The sequence below is a fragment of the Aplidium turbinatum genome, chromosome 4 (genome assembly GCF_918807975.1).
Source record: "Aplidium turbinatum chromosome 4, kaAplTurb1.1, whole genome shotgun sequence".
NCBI classification, from domain to species: Eukaryota; Metazoa; Chordata; class Ascidiacea; order Aplousobranchia; family Polyclinidae; genus Aplidium; species Aplidium turbinatum.
In genome coordinates, this window is record NC_137475.1 from 30,269,756 (window position 1) to 30,296,216 (window position 26,461).

The 26,461-nt window shown below is 38.0% G+C and overlaps 1 protein-coding gene across 1 annotated transcript; it reads left to right on the forward strand.

The window, feature by feature from the left end:
- The first annotated feature begins 19,998 nt into the window (after positions 1-19,998).
- On the forward strand, positions 19,999-24,495 carry LOC145768190 (triosephosphate isomerase B-like). Its single transcript, XM_082579668.1, has 6 exons — positions 19,999-20,169; positions 20,857-20,980; positions 21,119-21,218; positions 22,461-22,578; positions 23,274-23,447; positions 23,838-24,495. Exons 1-6 carry the CDS (start codon positions 20,061-20,063, stop codon positions 23,954-23,956), a joined length of 744 nt encoding a protein of 247 aa, XP_082435794.1. The 5' UTR covers positions 19,999-20,060; the 3' UTR covers positions 23,957-24,495.
- The last annotated feature ends 1,966 nt before the right edge of the window (positions 24,496-26,461 follow it).

The following is a 26,461-nucleotide window of genomic DNA, read 5'->3' on the forward strand; positions in this document are numbered from 1 at the left end:
GGCATTTTGAGTTTTTTTGTTTACATTTTTAACAGGATTTTATTGTTGTGCGAATTTTCGGCGATGGCTTGTATGTGCTTTCCAAAACAATTTTCTGCACCAATGTAATATCTTGATTCAAAGATAATTCAAAAATTGGCGTAGCCTATCTTGTTGATCTGTTGTTATAGACGTCTGGAGATGTGGGACCAATGAACACCCATTTTTCTGATCCTTGTTAAACACTGGAAAAAATCCAAGAGCACTTTGCTTATTTCACAAACAAAGCGTTATATGATGAATTTATTTTTAATCAAGAAAGAAATTTTCCATTTTTTAGTCCTTAAAATAATATATTTGAAAAAACAAACAAATGCTCATTGGTCCCCACTCTGGTGGGATCAATAAACAAGGAGGTGGGAACCTATGAACAAATACAAGCCAACGTCAAACTTACGCAAGTTAACATCAAACATTGAGATTTTACAATTAACAAATTAAAACATAATAAGGTTCTTATTTGGACAAACAAACTGTTCATTTCATGTTGAATTCTAACAGGTCCACGGGGAACCTCATAGCGTTGGCCAGTCTCTTGGTGTTGGAACACGAAGAGGGATTGGGCAACACAGTAAGAACGTCTTCATTCGAAACGGATGCCAGAATCAATTTTTTACTTTCTTGTAGAAAGGTACTTCAAAATCGTTATCGTCAATGGTCCTGTCCTACCTCGAAGCCTGTTAGTTATCTCAGTCCGTTTTCAGAATCTTAACGATTGATTAGCATACAATTTCAATCATATTTCGTGCCAACAATTTTGTAATTTCGATACAGCTGATCCCTTCTCACTGAAAAAGTTAAGGCATTGCTACCTGGAGGTGGTGACTGATTTGTCACAATTTGTAATTTTTTGCGATCGTTACTGTCAAGACTAAAATTTTCTAAAGATCAGATATTTTCACTTCTTGCTGACTGGTAGTAATATGAAAGTTTTTGTTGCCTTGAGGAAACAGTCAACAATGAAAAAAACTATATTAAAAAAAGTTCAAGCAAACTGTTAGAAAGTCCTGTTACCAGTCTGACTGAAATCTTCTAGGTTAAATTGTTTTCGTTTTTCCAACCCTTGTGATGTTGAAACTCATTGTGTCACTTGGGAAAGAGAGCAAAAGATGTTAAAAAATGATTTTTAAAAATTTCGCTCAGACAGCAAGCAAAAGTTGGAAAAATCAGGGAACGTGTTGCAGAATGTAGGCTAACAAATTAGGCCGTATAAGGGGGCTGCAAAATACTCAAAGGCCAAATCCGGCATATAAATTTATCTTGTTTTTTGCTGTCAGTTTTTCAGCATAAGCTCAAAATTATCCAAAAGATTGTCCAAACGTAAAATTTTACTTGCTGGCAAAACGTGTCCTTTTTTTGGACTATGAAAATATGGTAGGCCTATATGTCTTCTGCAAAATCTTATTCATAGCACCTAAGACTACTAATAATAATCATGCTTTTATTTGCGCCCATTGTGATAACAGTACACTGCGATCACAGATGCGATACAACAGACGACAGGAAGCAGCAAAGTGACATATAGTCTTCGAGTCAACTGCTCCCTTTATTTAGGCTTGCCTTTAAGTGTCTTTCGCCGAGACACAGCCGCGTGCTCTGGAGCGGTGTCGAACCCACGTCCTTTCGAACGTCGCGCAGACGTTCTCACCACTCGGCTACGCAGCCGACTACTGAAGAATCTGGCTTTATGGCGGCGAAAGCATTGTTTAAAATTACTTTACTGGTTACCAATCCTGACTGTTTTTGTTCATGGATAATCATTCTAACAAGTTCATGAAAATTTGCTTGATCTTGACAACTAATTAACGAAACAAAATAGGGGAAGGTGGGGCAGGACGGGACACTTAACTTTAACCGATGTTTTTCAGAATCCCTTTTTATCAATATCGATAACTTTGATACCATATTAGGCAATACCTATTGTGCACCACTACCACCGGGCACGATAAAAAAAATTCGGTCACTATAACATGACCCAATAATTAAAAAAAATTAATTTGTCCCATCTTGCCCCATAATCACCAAGCTTCATTATAGCATTGTTTAATGTTTATAGGCTACGTGTGTTTTTAAGCTTTTAATTTATAGCTACCACTGAAGCGCAGGATGCTGCTAAACAGGCCATTTTTAAACATTTTGTGAGCTTCATGGTCTGAAATATTTTATAACCTGGCTCCAATTTGTGTCTGACACTGAAACATTAAACTACATGAAAACAATTGACGAGGAATCAACTGTAAAACCAATAAGCCACGGAGGAAATCTCGTAATGTCAAAAATGACTAGCATTTACAGCACACGCTATAACATTAGGGCAAAATGTCAGGCTACTTTTTTCGGCAAAAATCACACACAAATTTGCTACGCCCAGTATAAGCAGAACAGTTTTCATGACACCACTTTTGGCACAAAGAGCACTGGATCCAATCTTCTTCCGGTGGATGAACATACAATTCATTGCAAATAAGAAATTCATAGTCTCCCGAAAGCTGCAGTTTCTTTGGTTTATTTCGAATTCCTTTGCTGGATGAAGGAGGAGCTTTGCGCTTTAAAAGCAAACTTTCCTTGAAGGGTGAATTGGTTAACACTTGAGACTTCATGGCTTTCCTCTTGCGGGTGGTCAGTTTTGCATGAGGGAGGCCTAATGGAGATATGTCCATTACATGCACCCTGGTAGTATGACCATCACTCGGCTGCAGACTCGTATCCAATTCTGCTTCAACTGCCGTGTGAGAGGTGGTGGCCACTTCTTCTTCAACTGAAAGCTGGAGGTAGGCCCATCACTCGGCTGCATAATGGCATCCACTTTCTGCTTCAGCCTGGGAGATGGAGGTAGGCCCATCACTCGACTCCATAATAGCATCCACTTCTGCTTCAGTCTGGGAGATGGAGGTAAGCCCATCACTCGACTGCATAATGGCATCAACTTCTGCTTTAGTCTGGGAGATGGAGGTAGGCCCATCACTCGGCTGCATAATGTCATCTACTTCTGCTTCAACTACAGCCTGAAGGATGGCTGTTGGAACATCAGCTTCAAATTCTGCTGAATCATTAGCTCGGATCTCGGTTACCAACGACGGCGCAAAGTCTGTATCATCAAAAATGTCCGGGTTGAAGGGCATTATGCCTGATGACCTTGTGGTAACTTTTATTATAGATGTAAGGTTTAATGTTTATTTATATTTTAATATTAAGATTAAGGCTGTCTAACTGCTTGATGAAAGTTCTATCTATCTAATTTATCTAGTTTGGCTATCTGACTCCATTAACTAATTTCCACACGATTATTACCGGTACTCGAATTATAATGTTAAGTTATCAGAAGGTGTTCACATAATATTGTAGGATATGGCAAAATGTATTTAAACATTGTAGTTATGGCAAATGAATTTAAACATTGTAGAATAACGAAACAAAAGGGTACAAATTTTCACATTACGCTACAACAGACGTACAACTTGTTACATACGTTTTCTTCACTGAGCTCAGTTTGAGTTGGTCTGACCGCTTGATCGGGCTTTTTTGTCTGATTGAGCTCTCGCCAAATGCGAACAAATCATTTTATTTTCTGTTCCCTTTTTCCTATTTTCTTCGGGAGCAGTTGCATGGAAAATTACAGAATGTTTAGAAAATAAATCGATCGCTACAACCTAAACCCATTTACAGCTTTCTGGACAGTAGCTGCTTTGGAATAGGCTATGCAGTGCAAAAGAATCCACAAATTTGAGAGGTTTGAACTCGTTTACCGTAATTGGTTACCATCCAGTGGTCAATGGCCTGATTGTAATAAATCTTCAAAGGTCCAAAGAATGTCCTATCTAGGGGTTGCAAGCGGTGAGATGTGTGAGAGGAATTGACAGCATGATGATTCCATTGTCATGAGCATAATCAATTGCATCCAGGCTCAAATGACTCGCATGGTTGTCTAAGATTAAGAGAACTTTTTTATCCATTTTATCCTTTTTATCCTTTTTTGCGTACTTTTTGAAGTGTTGAACCATAGAGAAATAAAACATAGTAACTTTAGCGGGTTTAGCATACTTTATTTCACACAAAGTATAACATAATTAAATAAAATAAACTCAAACGTTTTCGACACGTACGTGTGGCCTCATCAGGAATTAAATCTGCAATACATAAAATGAATTTTTGAAGTGTTTCAACCACTCTAAAAATATATCTGAATCTATCCAGCCAGAGGGTGAAGCAAATCCCTGAGCACCAGGTGGGGCACCATGCATTAGGCCCATAGCCATCCGTTTTCTCAGAAAAATAAAAATAGGTGGGATATAATTCCCAATAGCACTCATCGCGCAAACTGCAGTTACGGTTTTTCCACGTTCGGCACTTGTAATTCTACCCACCTGCTTCATTCCTTTTTTGGCAATTATTTTTCATGGTTTTTGAACACAGGTAATCCCTGTTTCGTCCACATTATAAATATTTTCTGGAGTTATTGCTTCTTTTTCATAAACGATCTTGAGCAAATCGAAAAACCGTCCAACTTGTGTGCAGTTAAACCATGTTGCTCTTGATAGGTTCGTTGGTTCTGGTTGGCGAAGACTCAAATCAGGATGCCACTTCAAAAAATTTGACAACCAATCCTTGCCTGCTTTGCGGTTGTTCGCATTGAAGGGTAGGGAAGGCGGGACAAAACGGACATGTTTATTTTAAAGTTCCTTAATTTAATTTCTGTTTACAATATTTTGCGTTTAATGCGTTAGGTACATTGAGGCACCAAACAAAAACACATTTGCAATGTTTAAAACATGATTATTTATTCAGATCAATATTAATTTGCAATTCTTTTTTTTTGCTTTTGTGACCGTTTTGCCCAAGCCATGCGGCAAAACGGTCAGGGTGTGATGTTTTTAGTTTTTATTATGTTTTTAGTATAAAAGGCTGGTTCTTAGCAAATGAATCTCACTCTTAGCATGCTTTTCTGACTAAAATTTGTTTTTACTTGCAAAGAAGAAACGCGAATGACGGCTAATTTTTATGAACCATATTTACCAAAGAATAAAATTGTCAATAAGAAAAAAACAAGGTCACCATGATGGCATGTGCATTACATGCACTAGCGTCCGCAGGGGGGGGGCATTGGGCCATGCCCCCCCCCCCCCTTTAAAATGTTTTAGTAGTTAACGACGTAGATTAAGCCATTTAATATGTTTTGCATTGCTCTGTCAAAGCAATTAACAATATAGACTAAGCCAATACGAAATACATGGCCCAATCCACCTACCCCACCCCAGGTATGCCAATGTAGCATAGTGTTCTGTAAGCCTATTATAGTGAGAAAGAAATGGATAAAGTCTAAACTAAAACCATACTGGGATATCATGAAAACGTCTAGCTTTATTTCCGAAAAATGCCGAAGAAAACATGATCTTATCCTTTTGCTATGCCACCTGACAGCACCATTTTACAGGAATATTCATACCCACATTTTTGTTGAAAATGCTCTCAGAATGCACCAAATTCGAAGTAATTTTTCAAAATTTTCTGGGGGAGGCCCCCCAGACCCCCCGCCACTGGGTGTCGTTTTAGGCAAAAACGCCGTCGGGCTTCGCCCGCCGGCCGTAAAACTCCCCCTTTCAAAATTCCTGGTTACGCTACTCTCAATGGCCCCCCCCTTGAGAAAATCCTGCGTACGCCACTGATTACATGTGCAAATTTTCGGGCTTTATTGATAAAATATGCAATCAAACATGAGATATCACGTGTTTTAAACCGGCATTCTAAAAACCAAGAACTTGCTGAGTGTGTTCGTTTTGCCCCAAGCAGCACATGTCCGTTTTGCCCCAATGAAGTCAGCAAAAAAAATGGTTCTTCTGGCATTACTAATAAACTTAAAACAATCTTTTTTTGCTACACACACGCAGAATTAATGCTAGTTTGACCAAATTAAAAAAAAAATCCAAACGGTATACAAATCTCCTCAGAACACCTACTCAACCTAACGTACTTCTTTTTGAAAAACCAATGCAAAACGAGCTTCGGACTATCAGTTGCTTAAAACTGGCAGCACTGTTGCTAAACATTTACACACGATTTATTGGACTTAATTCCAGCTGTTGCGCAAAACAAAACGGAACCATCAGTCCTTTCAGTATAAAAATAACGGGGTGTCCGTTTTGCCCCGTATGTCCGTTTTTCCCCGCTTTCCCCAACTGGAATGCCATTTGAGCTTGCTAACTGGAAAGCCAGGGCACGAACAGTTTCGCATGTCAATCCGAAAAACATTTCTTGCATTTTTTTTACATGTTCCACAAGCTCTTCTTCAAAACTGCTATTTAGAGCTTGCTGGTACTTTCCCAAGTTCACTTTGCCAGGGTGAACTACGTTTTCCTTTAATTTAAGTGTCTTTCCAAAGTACTCTTTGGGACATCGTAGGCTACATCAACAAACCAGCTAGTGCAGTTCAGTTGTTTTTTATTTCTGACCATCATATCAAAAACAATACACGTCAACATAGCAAAGGTCGAGAAAAAGGTAGAAACGACAAAACGCAAACGTTAAAACGTGCTTGTGACCGAAGTAAGTTATTGAGTTGAGAAATTTTGTCACGGTCGCAACACCTTAACAGTAGGCTACATATTGAAACCAAATGAAATTCCAATCCATAGCCCAGGGCCTGATTAAGGCTCACGGGGGCCTGAGGCACAGCTAAGTTTAGGGGCCCCTATTGGCAATCGTTTTCGATGCAGAGCAGGAGTGCTCAACTGTTACTGCAAAATCGTTACACAATTTGAAATTGTTACTCAAAAATAACAAGTGTGCACACACTGGCACAACAACTTTCACTACCTACGCCTACGGTAGGGGAAAGTGCTATAAAGTGGACCGGCTGATAATTTGGACCACTGCTGTTTTTTCAATGACTGAAGTAAATAATTTCATGGTTTGTGAACAGCTTGAATTAACCTTTCTTACCGACCTAGTTTTTACTATTTCAGATTCAAAGGATTGAGCTGGTTCTTTGTTGTTACTAGAGGTTTTGTGTTTTAGGGGTCTGCGATGTTATTTTGCTGGTCTAAACTATTGAGAATTTTTCAAATATTGCTACAGTTACAAAAGATTATACAAAAGTAATCTGCAGAAGAGGCATTACTAATAACTATCTGCGAAAATCTTGAAGAAATGTCCACTGTTTAATTCTAAATGACACCAAGCAACATAAGATTATGCTAACTGTAATATGGACCACATAACTGTTTGGTAATATGGACCAGTGATCCAGGTTATGGTCAATTGGTAGAAATTTGTTTCTCAGTAATGAAGACAGGCATAGAAATGAAGTTCCATGAGATTTATGCATTTTTTTCAAACTTTGTAGAGTACATCATAAAATATATTTGTAACTTGCTTTCTTATAGTGATAAAAGCTACTACCAGTAATTTGCATAATCACTTTGATATTATAAACAATTTGATTAAGTTCTGACGACATGTCTAAGCATGGAAATTGGAGTCAAAATGGATTTAAAAAAGCAGGAAGTTACCTCATTAATCTTCTTGTATTTGATGAAAGTGATTTTCACTTAGCTGAAGTTACTGACAAGCCTCATGAAGTTGACACCTCTCCAAACAATGTATCACTACTGATAATTGATGATCAAGATATGTCTACTCAAGATGCAATTTCTCGAAACATTTCACCTTTGTCGCAAGATGTGATAAACACTGAGAAAGTGGCAAAAAAATTCTATCATGTCAACAGAATTAAATGCTGGAACTTTAGCTGATGCACCGTATAAAGCAATCTCACAAGCACCAGGACCATCGTCATTGAGTGTTAAGAACTTACAACCTTGTACAGTTAGCATTTCATGCACGGTATCTGTCGAGGACATAAGCCTACTTCCAAAACAAGTTACGAAGGGAATAAAACGTAGAAAAACTACAAAGGCTACTGTACTGACAGGTACGCCACACAAACATAAAATCAAGTTCACAGAAAAAGCTAAACCAGCAAAACAAGTGAGAAAAGGCTTTAACCTTTAAGTCTTCAAAAAAGAGAGTTATTCCAAGCAATGCTGCTTCTGCATGCACTTGTCTTGTGTGTGACGAGTCCAATGATGAGGATTGGATTCAGTGTTATCAGTGCAAGAAATTGGCCCATGAAAGTTGTGCTGATATATCAAATGCTCATTTTTACTATTGTGACAACTGTGCCAACGATCAATGATTTAAAACTTGTTTGATTATCATGAACGTTTCAGACTATTTTTATTTATTGAGTGCTTGTGTTCTATTTCATGCCTTTGAAGTTTGACTTCCTTGATATATTTACTTTCACATGACAACGGTCCATATTACAGTATGGTGGTCCATATTATGAAACAGGGTGGTCCATTTTAGAAACTGAGTTGATAATATGGACCACTATATAAAAAAATAATAATGTAGTTTTCTTTGTTTGTGTTAGCCTACGTTTTTTTGATTGGAATTGTTTTTGCAAACCAACTGGCCTGTAACTAATCAAATAAAGTTAGTTGCACCCCAATGTTGTGGATCTTTTGTAAAATATTAAGATTTTTCATTAGGTAGTCCAAATTATAGTACTTTCCCTACTAATGTAAAAAAATGGGGGCCCCGAAAGCAGGCCCGCAACCAGCAAATATTTTCGGGGGGGGGGCATTTAATTTTTATCAAAGAACAAACATTAAAATGATGCATTGTGACATTTATTTAACGGTTTTGTAACCAAGACCCCAGGAGTAACATGCTTTCCTTTACCCGCACCTCCATCTGCAGAGAAAATTACGCAGTAGCCTATTTACAAAAAGCACCTTGAAGTTTTTCACTCCAGCTCAGCCACGGACTATACAAGTCAAGGTAGTCTTTTCTAAAACGCCTCTTCGCCTTTCCCTCCATAACGCAGGAAATGCGTGATTTTTTTTTCAGGTTCCCAGCAGCAAATTACAAGGTTGTATTTCTGAGTATCACTAAGTTTAACCCCAAGAAAGCAGCCTATCCTATGTCCCACTGTGAAATCTCTGCACCTGGACTGCTTTCAGGCTGATCTGTTGGTGGTTCCTCGATATTTTCCCGTCCATTCTCATTTTAATCAATCTGTTCTGAGTTATCGATTTTCCTTCGTTTGGGAAAAAAACTCAATATAGAATTCTGTTTATTTGCCATGCTGCTTGTTACTGTAACAGTTTAACTTCAAAATGCGCTTTCGATCTGCTCAATCATAGAGCAAGGCAATTGTTTGTGAAATTGTGATACAAATTTTTTTATGTGACGTAGCAGAGATATAGTGAGAATCACAGCTGGTCAAACACACCAGTGCTGTGCCCTGTGATTCATAACTGCTTGCTCATTTAAAATCAGATTTACAAATGCCTAAGCCCAACTGAGTAGCTTATTCACCACGCTATCGCAGCTGCTTTTGATCTCGAATTATTTAGTTGCTTTTAAACGCTTTTTATGGTGATGATGGATGCTGACATTATGTATACGCTAACGAAACAGATAATGAGGATGCCAGCCTAATTTATCGAACAAAATCGTTAGCATTGCTTCCAACCAGCGTAGCGTACTTTCGGTTTCGATAGTCTACACTCTACAGTATGGCTGTACGTGTACGACGTACGTCTATTCATAATACATTTCATACTGCATAGAACGCTTAAAAATTTTTCAAAAAATTTCGGGGGGGGGGCAAATGCCCCCAATGCCCCCCCCTGGTTTCGGGCTTGCCCGAAAGCAAAGGGGCCTGAGGCCTGTGCCTCGTGTGCCTCATGGTTAATCGGGCCCTGCCATAGCCTATTGTTTAAAATGACTGTGTTAAGCTTTTAATATAGACACTTGATTGTTTTCTGTTCAGTTGTGTTTCTTGTTAAGGATAGAAAAGAGGTCTTTCATTTTAAGGAGGTTTTTACTTAATCATTAAGAGATAAATATAGCCTGTGGCTGTGTCTGAAGCATTTTTTTACGGTCAAGCCACCTACTGCTAAAATAATAACGGTTTCAACAAAGGTAGGCACCGTATGCAGAAACTGCTTCAACTTTACAACAAAACAAAATCCATTTAACTTCTCCATTACCATTTGTAGTAGCCCCAGTTGAGGGTGTGATGCATACATTACTGATAGGTAGTAGCCTACCTAACTCTCAAGTTACCAGTTAATTTAGCATTTGCAAAGCCAGTAGGCCTTGTCTAGGTGACAAGTTAGGCTAGCATATCATTGAAAATTGAGTTAATACTATCAATAATTTCAGTGGGGCAAGACGGGACAGATGTCCCATCCTGCCCCAAGCAGCTCTGTCCCGTTTTGCCCCAATGACTGACATTTCGAAATTTTCTGTTTGTTTATTATATATGCAACTCACATCTAAAAAGTTATAAGCTGATGCCTCAAAAACTACTTTCCTTACTGTAGCCTACCGTATCTCTAAACCAGTAGGCCTAGGCTACATTTCACCTTCCAGACTTTTATGAAATCGTGCTAAAATGTGAGAAGTTTTGATGTGGTTTCTTATAACAACTAGCCTTCAAACAGTTACACTGCTGCCACGACCACGTTTTTTCTCTAAACTTCTCAATTTTTTGCAAGTCATCGAGAATCATGGTATCCAGCAACATCCAAATGGGTAGAGAGCGCTAAAGCCAATTCTTCTAGAAATATCCACGATGTCCCGTCCTGCCCCGTGTCCCATCTTGCCCCACCTTCCCCCCTACGAGGCAGAGTGGTCTTAACTTAGCCTATACTATGTCCGCTTTGCCCTATGCCCGGGGGAAAACGGACACCAACAATAAAAATCATTTTTTGTAAATAAACAAAAAGAAAAACACATTAAGTTTCTTACTCTGGGCAGTTGTTGTTAAGTGAAATGTTAATTCAAAAAACGCAACAAGTCCTTGATATCTCATTTGTTTGCTCAAATAAAACACTTTGAAGTTAGCATGTCAGTCATAAACCATTTTTTTGCAATTATAGGCTAGGCTACTTACAAACAATTAGGCTACATAACAACAACAAAAAATCTCAAATCCAAATTATATTTATAGAACAATTACATAAAAATGTATAATTAATTACATTCAATTACAATTGTAATTAATCCAACTCTGATTTAAACCAACTTTAAGCTTACCGTAGGCCTAAACCGCTATTAAATCAGCATTGTAAACCATAAATCTTGATATCAATAATCTTAATGGGAAACAGATTTGCAGCGCGTGTGAAATACGTTCAGTTCAATATGTTTTTGTTTCTGGCTATCACAACGAAAACATTACACGTCAAACATAACAAAGGTCTAGAAAAAGGTAGAAGCGATAAGAACGTTTTTACGCGTTTTAGTTCAAAACAGAACAGTTAGCCTAATTGAATATTTGGCACGGTCTCAACACCATTAATTAAAACAAAGATATTGCTTTTTATCTTAATTTAATGTTGATTAGATCAACTCACTTTTTGAGTGTATGAAAATTTGTAAGTTTCGAGTCCAGGAAGTCACAGCTACACAAAATCGATACCTTCTCAAAAGATTTCGGTGTCGCCAATGTCAGTCATGCTTCGATCACTTTGCATAGCATAAGAAGAGTTGCCAGTTCCGCAATTTTTTCTAGAAACAGGGTTAGGTTTATTTCAAAATTGCAGAAAAAATTTAGCAGTCTCGGGTTTTGGGCAGGTTATAGATTCATGGTTTACTATTAATAATGGTGAGCATAATTTTCACGGAGTGTCAATAAGCAAAGCCAATTTCATGCAAAGTTTTTTTGTAGTTTAATTTTGCATTTGTTGAAGATGATGATGAATTGATGATGATGTTCGCCCTTCGTTTCGGAGAGTGTAGGCCTAGTTATAACTAAATAAGGTCAGAATAGTTCCATATGCTTTCACAAAGGTAATGGGACAGCGAAAGTGGGTTAAATACAGCAATTTTATTTTATAAAGTGAGAATACTAATTGCATTTTGTTAGGCTAATTTTTTTTTAATGACTGTCATTGATATTTATTTTTATGAACATTAAAAATGTCAAAATGGATACGCATAACATGATCAGCTTGCTATTATTATAAGCTGTAAGGTTTGAAGTTTAATCGTTGATTCAATCAATCATTATATTTTTCGTCATTAACGCGTCCGGGATGAAAAAGGTTCTAACTACAAAAATCGATATAAACCTACCAGCACGGTAACGAACGGGAAAAGGTGGCAAAACCTTGAAAGGTTTAAAACGTACCTAAATGAAAAATTCTGTAGTATATCAGTAGTTAGCACGGCCACAAAAACCAAATAGCAAAAAATAAAACAAAATTGAAACATTTAAGAGCTTGATCCTGGCAGTTTTGGATACTTGTTGAGCACTGACGAACCACTGACTCAGGGCCGGTCACCGAGATTGACGGAGTGAAGATTTCGATTTTTGTTGAAGTGTTGTCTGTAAATTATTCTATCCACTTGGTGCTGCTAAAAAGAGAGCAGCCCTTGAAATGCCTTGCTCAAACGCATAGCTACCCCGACAGCCGAACCAGTGTTGCTTGATCTAGCAGATTCTTCATTTGTAAAGTGAAGCACCCAACTGAGTTGTCATTTTGAATTTATAATTTGTGCAAATCAGCAGATTTTTCTTTTTTTGAACATAAAAAAATCGAGCTAATTTTGGATGACAATTGGGCTGGTAATTTCAAAAAATCTGGCAACCTTGAGCATAAGTGCAGGTCAGACTCAGAGAGGTCACTTGCGCTTGGAACTGGTCTTGGCTTTTGGAATTTGCAATTTTGCTTTTGCACAACTAATGGCAAGTTAAGTAGGCTACGACTAACTTTATTTCAGGAAGCAGTTCACGGCTACCTTCTACTACAAGATAGCCTGTGCATGGTGTTGCAGGTGTTTAACAGCATTAGATTGGTGATCCTACAAAAGCAGGCCTCGAAGTTCCCGCGGTCATGGCAGACATGACCTTGAATGTCTGCTGAAGCCGACTCATTGGTCGGTCATAAATGACCGCCGCATAATTTTTGACAAGAATAGAGCTAATGCAGCAAAAATATATTTTAAATTTGAATTATTACAATTGTTTGTTTAACGCGAACAAATACGGAGCTGAAACAATAATAGTACAGGCAATTGCTTTAAAGATCACATTAGAGTGGCGTGGTTAACGAGCTGATGGCAAAAGTAGCCATTTTTACATCATTTCAACGCCTTGCAATGGTGCCTTGAAATAAAGTTGTCTGAACTTTTCGGCAGGATATGTACCGGTATTCTAATTTTAACAATGAGGATTATTGCGTTACATTGATCGTTTGTTAAAAAGAATCGTCACAGAGAAGCAAGTCTCAGCTGGGTTCCGCAGTCCGCACGTGCTTAGGCGAATGTGGCGACCTTATTCACGCTGATACTGATAGAAATAGAATTTCTGCACAGAAGGGAGGGTGTTAGACTAACACTATTGTGTTAGTTAGTTAACACTAACACTATTGAGGGCTAACACTATTGAGTCACTAATGCGCATTTGTCTGGACGGTCCTGACATGGAGATTTACAACCCGCGCCGGCATTAATCGCTTGGCACAACGATTCTATAACGCGAAAACCACGGAATAAGTGATCGTAGTTGCTTTTGTAATAAGGAAATTTGGATTGTTGTGTTCAATTGTGTTTATTGCATCATTACACGACTGTCATTAACGCACTGATTTATTTGCAAGCAATCTGCTCCAGTATACTTCAGGGTCGGTTAATTAAGCCATCAACCATTGCAGAGTTATTCTGTTGTAGAAAATCTTCTTCTACAAACACGACTACACAATACTGTAGTGTGATTTTGTGCAAAATCTACATGTAAAAAATATGTCCGGTTGAGATATTAAATGTCCGCTGAAAGGGCCAGTCCGGTAGGACATGCTTGACCGCCGAAAAAAAGTACAAATTTCGAGGCCTGAAAGGAAAGGTCTGCCCCATTAGCTCAGTGGTTATGCGTCCAGCTCAAGATCACGCGGCGGTGGTTCGACTGAAAGCTGGGCGATATTTCGATATGATACGATATTTTTTCGGCAGCGATATTTATTCACAAAGCTCCGATTTTATCGTTTATAAATGTACTGAAATTATAGCAACATTTTCGCATGCGCAGTGACACAGACACCGCATGCACATACAACCAAGTGTGTGTGCAACTGTGCATTGTTTACGCATTGCGAGCAGTCTGACATATCGCATGCGCAGACAACCCTCAAGCGTGTGTGCATTGTTTACAAATTACAAGCAGTCTTTGTGATTATGCAATCCTGCTTATTGTTTCCCACGTGTTGTGAAGGATGAAGTCTCATAAATACGATAGGAAACTTGCAAGCTGACTGAATTTACATAGCGTAGCGGCCGTAGCCTACGGTAGCTACAGCTAGCTGGATACTTTATTTTGTTTTGCTACTCACAGCTGCATCTCTATTTTGCATCAAAAACTATCAACAAGAATAGCTGCATCCATAGGCGTCGAAATAAGGTGGGCCCGGTGGGCGACGCCCACCCTGCCGTGAAACGAGGGTGGGTAAAATATGTTTCGCCCACCCTGTTTTCATGACACTTATAAAATGTTTGTTACAATTATTTCCAATTTTGTTAAACGCTGAATTATTGTCTAACCAACTGCAGCGCAACTTCTTGTTTTACGTTATGTCTCGGGCTAGGTATCCGACAGAACAAAGCAATTCCGCAACATCGCTGCTTTGAAAAAAATGCGGTACTCACTGCACTGTTGGCAACAACACGCTGGCAATTCCTGGTGAGAGAAAGCCACGTTTGATCTTTTCTCCGAATGGTCTCACTTTCATTATGTCACAATCAAACTTCAGTTCCGGGTCAGGGTCAGCGTAAGGGAAAATGAAAATGACATCATAATGAACATGACAATGAAATCACTGAAACAAACAACAATCGCTTTTTACAAATATTTCCTCAAAAACTTGTTGCTGGGTATAAATTGGGGCACCACGCGATGTTGTCATTTCATTATTGAAAAGTTAAACATGAAACAAAGTCAAACATCTATTCGCGCATTCTTAAAACTTTAATAAGGCGTCGAGATGATTATGCTGAAGAAGCCACGTTCAGCACGAGTGAACGTAGAGATGACATTGATGAAGAAATGTTGTCTTTCTGTATGTCATTCATTTGTTCTTGGGTTTTTTATCAGTGCTTTCGGGTATGTACGCCTATTTCCAACAGGTTACATTTCTTTCCGTCTTGGTTACGTTTGCTTTTTTGTATAATGTCACGCTGCATCTTGTTTCAATTTTGGAAGTTCTGAATATATTTTCGCCGAACGTACAGTAAGTAGTGTGATCAATTGAAAAATTATTTTGAATCTGAAAAAGTTGGTCGAATAAACCTTTTTCTGTTCGGAATCCGGACTACTTTACAACTGAACTCGTGACTGCGTGTTTGAATGACCACATTCTACGTAAGCTTGCCGCGGTACAAAACCACAATATCTGCACAGTCAGCAGTCACCTGTCCGAACATTTTGCAGCAAATCCGAAGGCGCCACTTTAAAGATAACAGGTCACGAGTCACGCGCTTTTTAGGTCGCAAAGGAAAACATAAAATAAGTTTGTTTAGTTTAGCAGCGCTCATAAAATTGCAAGGCGCAAGAAACCAAACATCAAACCTATTAAAATTTAATTGCTGCAGCGACGTTAAACGCAGTCTTTGTGAGAAAGACTAACCATTGCGAATTTGCGAACATACACATTCAATGAAATCTGTTTGAAAACTCTCGCCCACCCAGAATTCCGACGCCTATGGCTGCATCTATACATGGTGGCGAGCTAATGCACTGACTTTTCCTACACTTGCAAAAGTTGCAAGAAAACTTCTGTGCATTCAAGCCACCAATGGTGTTAGAATTTCTGTGCATTCAAGCCACCAGTGTTAGTAGTGAAAGGGTGTTTTCACTTAGTGGCTCAATTGTTTCCAGGAAGAGATTGTGACTAAAACCCTGCAATGTCAACATGCTGACATTTTTGTCCAAAAATCTTTAGTTTGCGACAATTAAATTGCAGCATTGTTTGCAATAAATGTTGTTCATTTCAGTACCAGTGCTCAGTATGTTTCATGCAGTTATAGAAAGCCATGCTTTGCGATTCGCCGTAAAATATCAAAACTTAGATAATATCGTTTTATTTTTAGTAATATCGTATCAAAATTATTTTACCAATATCGCCCAGCCCTAGTTCGACTCTCTGGGTGTGCGCTTGAGCAACGCATTTTAGGACTGCTCTCCATTCAACAGCACCTAGTGAATGGAATAATTCCCCGACAACAACACTTCAACAATTAGAAAACTTCACTCTGTCAATCTCAATAACCGGGCCCTGCTTCAAGAGCCTCTACCAGCATGCGAAACTAGGCTTTGTCAGGCCGAAGATAAAGATCCAAAACCAACCAACCAAAGGGATAGGTTAAGCCAGTGCTTGAAAACTCAGTCCCACAGTTATAACTAGGGCAACCAAAAGTCAATAAAGTCAAAATTTTTCTGCCTTGTTTAAAGTTTATAAAACGTCCAGAAACTAAATTTCAGGTTGACACGAAGAGAGGTTTCAAAGTTATTAAGTAAAAAAAAAGTCAAATTTTTTGGTTAGGTCAAAATTTTCTTTTAACGTAGTTTTTCTTCTCTCTATTGATATTTTATTAAAGCTACACAGATACTGATTTTTTGTTGCAATTTATGTTGCTATTCTGACGTAATAATCCATTTGTTGCAATTTCTGTGGTAATAATCTTGTTTCACCCTGCCAAATTGGAAAATGGGACGAGATGATATTTCACCACATTTATATAGCCTGCTGAGGAACTTCCTAGCAACTTCTGTATCAGTAGTGAGAAGTTTCTCCATTTTAGAAAAAATTTGGCGAGAGACAGGAATTTCAAAGGCTATAATGTGAAACATTACTTGATGTTGAAGTATAATACTGCAGAACCCTCTCAGTAATTTCGGAATATTTAAAGACAGTCCATATTTATTTTTTGCAGTTTTTCGAGTGATTTTCATTAGGCCTACAGCCCTACATGTTCGTTAGCTGTGGTGTCCTTGAGTCTTCCACATTTTTATTTTATTTTATTAGAAAAAGAAGATATCCTTACCTTACGGTTTGATTGCTAACATGCTTTGTATTTCGCATTTGGGTTGCAAACGCAGAAAGTTATTGGTCAAAATTAGGTCAAAATTTGTAAATTATAAAGTCAAAATTTTAAGTTTTTAGGTCAAAAATTTGGTTGCCCTAGTTATAACAATTCCTGTTTTGTCGCTTTTACCTTTTTCAAAACCTTTGCGATGATTGGCATATATTGCTTTTTGTTGTGATAGTCAGACATAAAAACAAACTGAACTGAAGACAAACAGTTACAAAAATGGCGTCTTTGCTACTGTTAAACCACGGAATGGCCCGTTTCGGTGAGTCCGATTCGGTGAGTCCGATTCGGTGAGTCCAATCCCTTAACGGGGATTTTTTCAATTTTTTTTTTAATTATTGGGTACCATAACCTAATTATCATTGCCGTTTTAGGGTTAGAGGTTAGGGAAAGGGGTTAGAGGTTAGGAACTCACCGAATCAGACTCACCGAATTGGACTCACCAAATAGTAGCAGACCCATTAAACCAAGCTTCACAAATTTCTAATCTGCCCAGCAGCCTACCTACACTTTGCAACATATAGATGTAGGCCTGTAGGGAAATTGTTGGCACAACACAGCATGAAATCATAATTGATACCAGTATAACTTGTAATAATAATGCAACAGTTTTTTTTTTGGACTAATTGTAACATTTCAAAATGTTTTTTGTGGCCAACCTGGTATAGCTTTGCGACCCACCAGTTCAGAAGCACTGGATTAAGCAACATCTGCAGGAAAGGTGGTTCATGATTTTTGTATGCATTTCAGCTTGGGAAAGTCATTTTACTATTATATGGGAAAATCCAGTTTAGCAAATTGCATTGTTGTACGCTATAATGTTCATGTTATACCTAGGAATGTTGAAAAACGTTTTATTAATCGCTTGTTTTCACATTTTTGTTGATGCCGTATGTTGTGTTTTTTCATTTTGTACTACAAACAAAATTGGGCAACCGCATACTGCTTTATCGTATCAACATAACAAAAATTGATACTGGTACTGGAACAAAAATTGATACTGGTATCAATTTTTGTTCATCAAAAAGAGATGTAGGCATGGTTGCGGAATGAATTTTGCATACCGGTACTTTTTTTGCTGTATATGGTAATAGGCATTCCTTTTTTTTTAGGGAAAGCATAGAAACAACAAAGGGTTATTTTTAATGTGCTGGTTGCCATGTTTGCGATCAAAAAGTTTTATTTCATCATGGGTGTTGCCAGAGTTAGGACTAGAGTTCAGTTAAAGGAAAAGTTTTGCTCTTTGCCCAGGACTTCAATATAAAATATTATGATGTCATAAAAAATATAGTGATTGACCAAGACATATAAGCCATAAGGTGTCAATCTGGGGTTTTTTTCAGTCATTTATCGGTCATTGACCAATATTTTTGGGCAAAATGTCTGAAAAAATATGTAGTCAATTCGGTCAAAATGTCCAAACAAAACAATGTTTCTCAGCGAAACTTAATGTTGTATCTAGTCAGGAAGTGCAAATTTTGGTTTGTAGGCATCAGCTAGGCCTACTTGAAAGGAAATATTTTCATCAGAAAAAATGACTGAAATAAATAAACAATGACCAAATTTTTTCAAGGTATTTCGGACAAATGACCGAAAGTCTCAGCGAAAAAAAAAAACCAGGTGTCATCTGTCATTAGCATTACCATTCAACCATTCGAAAGTTGTTTTATGATTTCACCTTTCCTTGATTATTTTCTCACCGTAAACCTTAACCTTCAGAGTTTAGGGCTAGAAAATAGCAAAGCTAAGGGCGGAGATTTGTATACTACAAAATTTTTGCTTCAACTAAACGTAATCTTCAGTTTTCTGCTACGACTGCTTTATTTATCTCTCTTGATAGTATATATTTTCAAACTTTCTTTTTCCAACTCAAATCTTAATATTGCTTTTTTTTAAGTTTTGTGTGTTTTCATATACAGTCAAACTTCAATACTATGGCACCTTGCTATTATGCCACCCTTGCTACTATACCACTGTTGATCGTCACCAGCTAAATTCAATAGAAAATATATTTACTATGCCACCCCTTACCCTTGCTAGTATGCCACATGAGAGTACAGTATTACTGTATTAACGAAACAATAAACGCTACAAACGAAATGATTAAATGGCTGTAAAACGGCAAAAGTGTATCTATGTGCATTGTGCAATTTGCATGTAGTGTGTTCTCTCAAGTTATCTACTGTAGCTCAGCCCCAAACTCTGAGGAATTGTCAGCTGGCACATGTTTTGTCGGCGAATTTCGTGCACCTTGTCTATCCGATCGCATCACACAGGGCTTCCCGCTTCTCTGCAGCATGAACTTCCAGGCAGTGCTTCATGCCCGCTGAGCATCCTCGAACGAAACGATTTCCTCCTCAACATCAGTTATCATCTTCGCTTTCAACCGGCTCCTCGCTGCGCAACATCTTCGTGATCTCATCCGGTGTGAAAGATCCACCAATCTCGAGGTGCTCATCAGCTTCAAGAACGTCAGACAGCTTGATTTCCTCATTTGCGTGCATCTTTTCCTCAGCAGGCAGCGCTTCCCAGATCTCGAGCAGATTAACATCATCTGGCTCAGTTTGGATTTCCTCGTACAATTAAAACTGTACAACACAGCGTGGCATTGGTCACGTCACAAGGCTGTTTTTCAAACTCTCGCTACTATGCCACATTCTCTCGGTCCCAAAGGGTGGCATAGTATCGAAGTTTGACTATATATAGATAAGTGTAGATGTGTGTTATTTTCAACACTTCATAACAGATCTACCAAAAGTTTTGATCTATTAATTGTGTTTTATTAATAATTTTGCCAAGGTTAAATGATAATTTTTTTAATTATTGATATACAGTGCCGTTGTTAGTTTTGTAAAATAATTAAAATGGGTGAGCGACGATTCTTTGTTGGCGGAAACTTCAAAATGAATGGAGACAAGGCTTCGTTAGATGTTATAATCAATAACTTAAACAAGATAGATTCTCCCAACACAGGTAAATATGTATATATATAGGGCAATGCACAATTTTATGGTGATTTTGTTATTTAAGTAGTGACCTAATACTAATTTGATGCTTACTTTGATATCACAAATGCAGTGAGAGACCTGGTAGTGGTTGCCTTTGGTGCAGGGTTGTGTCGGTATTTTACACAACTCAAACAAACCCGGGTGGGTTTTTTTTAACAAAACCACTTAAAAAAATCCCCAAAAAAAAACACAAAAAACCCAGAGCATCATATTTGTCCAGTTTTTATTAGAAAATCGAAAAAACAAAAAGACTACAAGGCATTTAAAACAAATTTCAAATTAGCATTTAAGGATGTGGTAGTGAAGTAAATTTTCAAGGATAAATTGAAAACACAGTGGATATTTCTGTACAGTATACAAAAATCAAGTAATGCCAGTATGTATTACATTAAAACTCATTTATGCAAGAAGGCCTCATAGTTAAACAGCCCTATTGCATTATTTTATTTAGTTGTGTCAGCATGTACTGTGAGTGAGAGGCACTTCATTAGTAAAAAGTAGTTTTGAGGTGAAATAAGCATATGAATCTACCTTTTTTGCATCTTTTTTAAATAAAACCTAAAAAAACTCGGGTTTTTCTCAACCCTGCTTTGGTGAAGTACATCAACTTGAGCCTGTATTTAATCTTGTAATGTGACTTGTTGCTTTTTAGATGTAATGGTAGCACCACCAACATGTTATTTATCTTACGTTGCCACCAAGATAAATAATCAAGTGAATGTTGCTGCCCAAACCTGTTATAAAGTTGCTAAAGGCGCTTACACTGGTGAAATCAGGTAAACACATGCTCTTTCAAAATTTCATTGCATTTTTTGTTTAAAAAAAAAAAAAAAATTATTGCGGAGATGCCATACTTTGTGTGAAGATAAAAAAACTTGTGATCATGGTATGACAGATTTATCACTCTTTCTTAGTCCAGCGATGTTGAAAGACATTGGGATCAACTGGGTTGTACTTGGACATTCTGAACGAAGACATGTTTTCAATGAAAGCAATGAATTAATTGGCCAAAAGGCAAGTATGTTTGTGAAATAATCGAGTGAAAAGCCATTATATAAGGGTCCAATTTAATAATTCGTTTTTGATTTGAACAGCATCTGGAAATAACACCTAAATATCCTAACGCGACAGTGCTCACTGCTCACCTATTTGGCAGGCACCTAATTGTCTGCACCTAAAAGAGGGTCCATATCTTTTAGGCGCAGGCAGTTAGGCATCGGTCAAATAGGCGCGCACACTGTGGCGACTGTGGCGTCAGGATATTTAGGTGCGGAGCACTGTTGCGCCCGTTCATTTAGGTGCTATTACTAGTAAAGTCTTCAGTATGTATCAGCTCAGCTTTGGCAAAACCTAGTAGGAGTTTTGACGGAAAACTAAGTTACTCTTCACTCAAGCCTACCACCCGCTTGAATATAGGTTACTGTATTTTTTTAATGATGTTTAGTGCAGTTATTATTTGACTTATAAGCTAAAAGTGAACTCAGTCATGTTCGGAAACTTGAATAATTTATTGATAAAGGTTACATTTTGTGTGAAAAGCATTGCTGGTTTAAGCAGTTTTCACTCACGGAAGCTATGACATATTTTTCTGTTTAATATAACATTTTGTGTGAAAAGCATTGCCGAATAAAGCAGCTTCACTCACTGAAGCCATGACGAACAACAAATATATGTACGTGCATTAACAAAACAACATATTTTTCAGTTCATTATAACATTTTGTGTGAAAAGCATTGCCCTACCTGCCAAGCTGATACAATCTGCCGACTTTACAAGAAATAGCACCTAAATGAATGGGTGCCACAGACCACAGTGTGCGCGGCTGCGCACCTATTTGACCGACGCCTAACTGTCTGCGCCTAAAAGACTTGCTCCCCTAAAAGATGTGCTCTGTCATATAACTGTGTTATCATGCTGGGTACTGATTTACTGACTCAGTTCGTTATACAGCACAGATAGAAGTTAAAAAGCACTTTCTTTTATTTCACAGTTGAATTAAGTTACTGACATTGTATCAAACACTAGGCCTAGTTTATTAAACGAAAATGGTTTTCATCCAACAATTTACCAAAAGGGGATGGGTGAAGTTGTTCATTTATTTATTGCATCAATTACCATTTTGATTGGACATTATCTTTTTCTTAATAATGTCTTTTCCTAAACTATGACAGTACAACAGCCAGCACTGAACAAAGCTGTGATCTTTCGTAAGGCTCTGACAGTGGTTTAGAACCTTTCAGTTTGTTTTTCTTGCAGGTCAAGCATGCTCTTGAAAGTGGTTTAAAAATTGTGCCTTGCATTGGTGAGAAGCTTGATGAAAGAGAAGCTGGTGTAACAGAAAAAGTCATTTTTGAGCAAATGAATTTCATCAAAGGTAGGTGATTGTGTGAATGATCTTTGGCCTGCGTTATGCTGGATTATGGATGAAATTGTGTACCAATTTGAACACTCGATGCCGAAACACTAGTTTTGTATGTAGCGTAGTCCTGGTTTTTTTTTTCGGTCATTGACCGATTTTTAACAAAATGTCCTAAAAAAATATAGTCAATTCGGTCAAAATGTCCGAAAAAATATATAGTCATTAGTCAATTGACTATGTATGACCAAAAATGACCGAAATAAATAAAAAATGGCCGAAATTTTTCAAGTCATTTCGGACAAATGACCGAAAAGTCTCAGCGAAAAAAAAAAACAGGCGTAGTCCCGATAGCTCACACACATGATCCAATAGCCTTCGTTGCTCAATGCTCTGCTTAACCGGTATATAAATTTTTATGTAACATCTTTTATTATTTTTTGTTACATTTCTTACCTCTTGTTTTTCTTCAGATTGGTAATTTTCCTGACACCGGCGTATTGCTGCGCCGAAAATGTTTGAATATGTTCTGTTTTGTTATAGTTTGAATAGTCTTATTCACTCAATTACTCAAATCAGTTGTCGATCACCTTTGCATCACGGCAGTTATATAACAGGAAAGTAAATATTACTAATGAACAACCAGATGTTCCAGTGGTCAAAATAACCATTTTATTGTTGGTATGTTGCTTCGATGGGATCGTGTTGCGCAGATAATGTAAGCGACTGGAGCAACGTTGTGATCGCATACGAACCAGTGTGGGCGATCGGTACAGGGAAGACTGCCACACCGGCACAGGCGCAGGAAGTTCACGAGAAGTTGCGAAATTGGCTATCTAAAAACGTTTCCAGTGATGTGGCTGCTTCGACAAGAATTATTTATGGAGGTAAGTTGTAAGATGAATTATCTTCACATCAAATTTTCTAGTAGGTTTATACCCGGTTCTGTGATTCAAGAAATACTAAGAATGAGACTTATATTTCCGCATATGTGCTTGGGCTCACCTTTTAATTTACTGTCTCTAGATGAGTGGTGTCTGGGTTTTTGACGTTACCCATTAATTTCTGTCTCATTGCAAATTTTCGAAACTACCTACATAGGTACAAAGTTTCGAAGGAGCTTTTCTGCTTGAACCATGAAAGCCAGCGTTCATGATTTATCCATTTTCAGGTTTAACGCCAATCCGAGTAACAAGAGATGTTAAATCGTATAGCTACTGTAGATAGATTTTCTATTCACTTTCTAAAATTCTAACCGTCTTTTGAAATGTCTGTAGGTTCTGTCAATGCTGGAAATTGCAAGGCTCTTGCCCAGGGGAAGGACATCGATGGCTTTCTTGTTGGAGGTGCTTCGCTGAAACCAGAATTTTTGGAGATTGTTAAAGCAAACACATAACTTTTCTTTCAAGCTTGCTGGCTCGGCATGCTGTTTGTTGATCTATACACAGTGTTTGCATGCTTGTAACGCAAATTTAATGTCATGCGGAATCTTGTCACAGCTGTATAGGAGATGCAGTACAATCTTCGATTTGATATTTGAAAAGTGACGTTTATGTGAATTTTATACAATCCTCTAAAGTCAGATTATAAAAGTTTTATCATTTTCAACGTTTTATTCCAACAACTCCAGCCAAGTTTTCACAATGCATGTCATGAAAATGAGCTGTTCTGATTTCATATTGCCTGCTGATTACACGATCAGCACAAGTTCGTCATAAATGGAAAACAATATAAACGGTTTTTTTGCAATGATATATGTATGGTACATATTTTATAGTTCTTGTTTAACAAGTCAGTTGCTCTCTCGTAATTCGTAGCTCGCACGTATTTATTTGCAATGGCCAACTCTAAAGAGACTGTTTCACGATTTTAAGTTTTGTTTCCTCAATTTCAAAATTAGTAGAATTGCACAAAATTAAAACAAATATAATTGCACATTAGGTTTTGGTCAAAATTAGCATTACATTGTAGAGATAGCCTACAGGGGAAGGCGTCTTTGTAGAGGTGACCAACTCGTCTTGAAATAATTTTATTCCGGTTGTAGCGGTGGGATGGCGCAACAGGTAAAGCCCTAGCATTGCATGTTTTTTACACTTTACTATAATAAATTGTTCATTTTTTGAAGCAGGTAGCAACATCACGCAAAACATATAAGCTTATAGCATATCTCTTTTGTTGTGCCGTGAATGGAACGCACAGTAAGAAATTGCTTGCAAATATTCGTTGGTTTTGAATCTTTATCCTCGGACTGACAAAGCCTTGATAGGTTATCTGGTAGTTTCGCATACTTGTAGAGGCTCTTGACGCATGTTAAAGTCTGGCGTAACCCATGATAAACATAGCTCGTCTAACTGCTCTGCATCCGTAGTGTGGAGAAACGTTATTATAAGGCACTTTCTTTGCTAGCACGTAAGTAATGTGTAACAATTGCAATCACCAGTATAACAATTGCAATCTCCAGGGGATGGCAATGTCATCCAAAAGCAGCAGGGGCAATGGGGCATATTTGGCAAGAGGAGAAGTTCTATATGACCTGTAATATTACCAGAAAGTTTGAAGCCACGTATCTGTTCTATATGTCTCGCGTATTTTCCAGTCAAGTCACAGGAAGGCAACACACATCAAACGCAATCAAGGTGTTGACTCACAAGACTAGAGTGTTCCCATGATGATCTGCAGAAACATTTTCGATCCCTTGGAACGAATGTGACTAGATTAGGCCTACATATTTTGCGTGCTATCGTAAGAGTTTCATGTAAGCTTATAGTACCGTACTTGGCCTTTTAAGCGTTAATGCACTTCATGGGGATCTGAAATAGGGTTTCTAAACCGTTGCTCCGATAGAAGTACCGTAGCATATTTGTAGTCTCCAGTGACGTTCGGTGGCTTAAACCGTTGGGAAAGCAACTTGGAAATATGCTGCAGCAAGGTAGTAGGCACGAAGGCAACACTTCCAGCGGGGGGTCTGGGGGCCCTCCCCCAGAAATTTTTGAAAAACACTTCCAATTTGGTGCGCTCTGAGAGCATTTCCAGAACAAATCAAAAATAAAAATCTGTCAAATTGTGCTTCGCCTATGTCGTGATCATACATCTATTTAATGTTTAGAAGTCATGAACAATCTTAATTTTAACGTTGCAGGACCAAAATCCTGTGTTAGACATGGAATAATAGTTGTCTAAATGTTTAATTCGTCATGAATGTTCATTCTCAGATATTCAGTTAAGCCTACACTACAAAAACTAACACTTAGGCCTAAACATTACAACCGCAAGCAATTTGTACAAAAAGCTGGATAAGTTTGCCTCCTGCGTATAGCCTACTATAGAAGCTTAACAAACTAAATATTGCATCCGCACTAGAACGTTCATTGGCGAAGTAACGTTATATCAACGCTGTAAAAAGGGCAAAGGCATGGCTATGAAATCTAGTACAGTAGGCTAAAGTACATGGCGAAGAGACATCAAAAAGCAGCAACAAGCTTTTTGGCATTATGATGCTGTGCGTGTACCGTGACCATTATGACGAGTTAGTCTAGTCGCTCTAGCGAATGTACGCATTGACGTCACTGGGAAAACACAACTAACCTACCATAACACATCTGATTGGCTAAGCAGGTGGTGACGTTTTGCAAAACGAGTGATGATTGGATGAAACGAAGGCGTTTTTTGACATTTTTGAATCTGGGAAAGCAAGTTTGATAGTTGCTTACCTGGAGCTTCAGTGATTGTTTCTGACAGAAACGTTTGCGTCAATTGGCATTTATAGACAAGACATGCGGTTTGGTGAGGACTTAGACTACTCACAAGCGTTACGAGTAATTCTAGTCACGAATACAGTAATTTTCAAGTTAAAATAGACGTGATAAAAATAATAAGAAGTTAAACCTAGAATTCAGTCATT

Excerpts from the sequence above, each read along its gene's own strand:
- LOC145768190 (XM_082579668.1), top strand. The coding sequence starts at position 20,061 with ATGGGTGAGCGACGATTCTTTGTTGGCGGAAACTTCAAAATGAATGGA. Across the intron at positions 21,219-22,460 it reads ATGAATTAATTGGCCAAAAG|GTCAAGCATGCTCTTGAAAG; the intron begins GCAAGTATGTTT and ends TTTTTCTTGCAG. Across the intron at positions 23,448-23,837 it reads GACAAGAATTATTTATGGAG|GTTCTGTCAATGCTGGAAAT; the intron begins GTAAGTTGTAAG and ends AAATGTCTGTAG.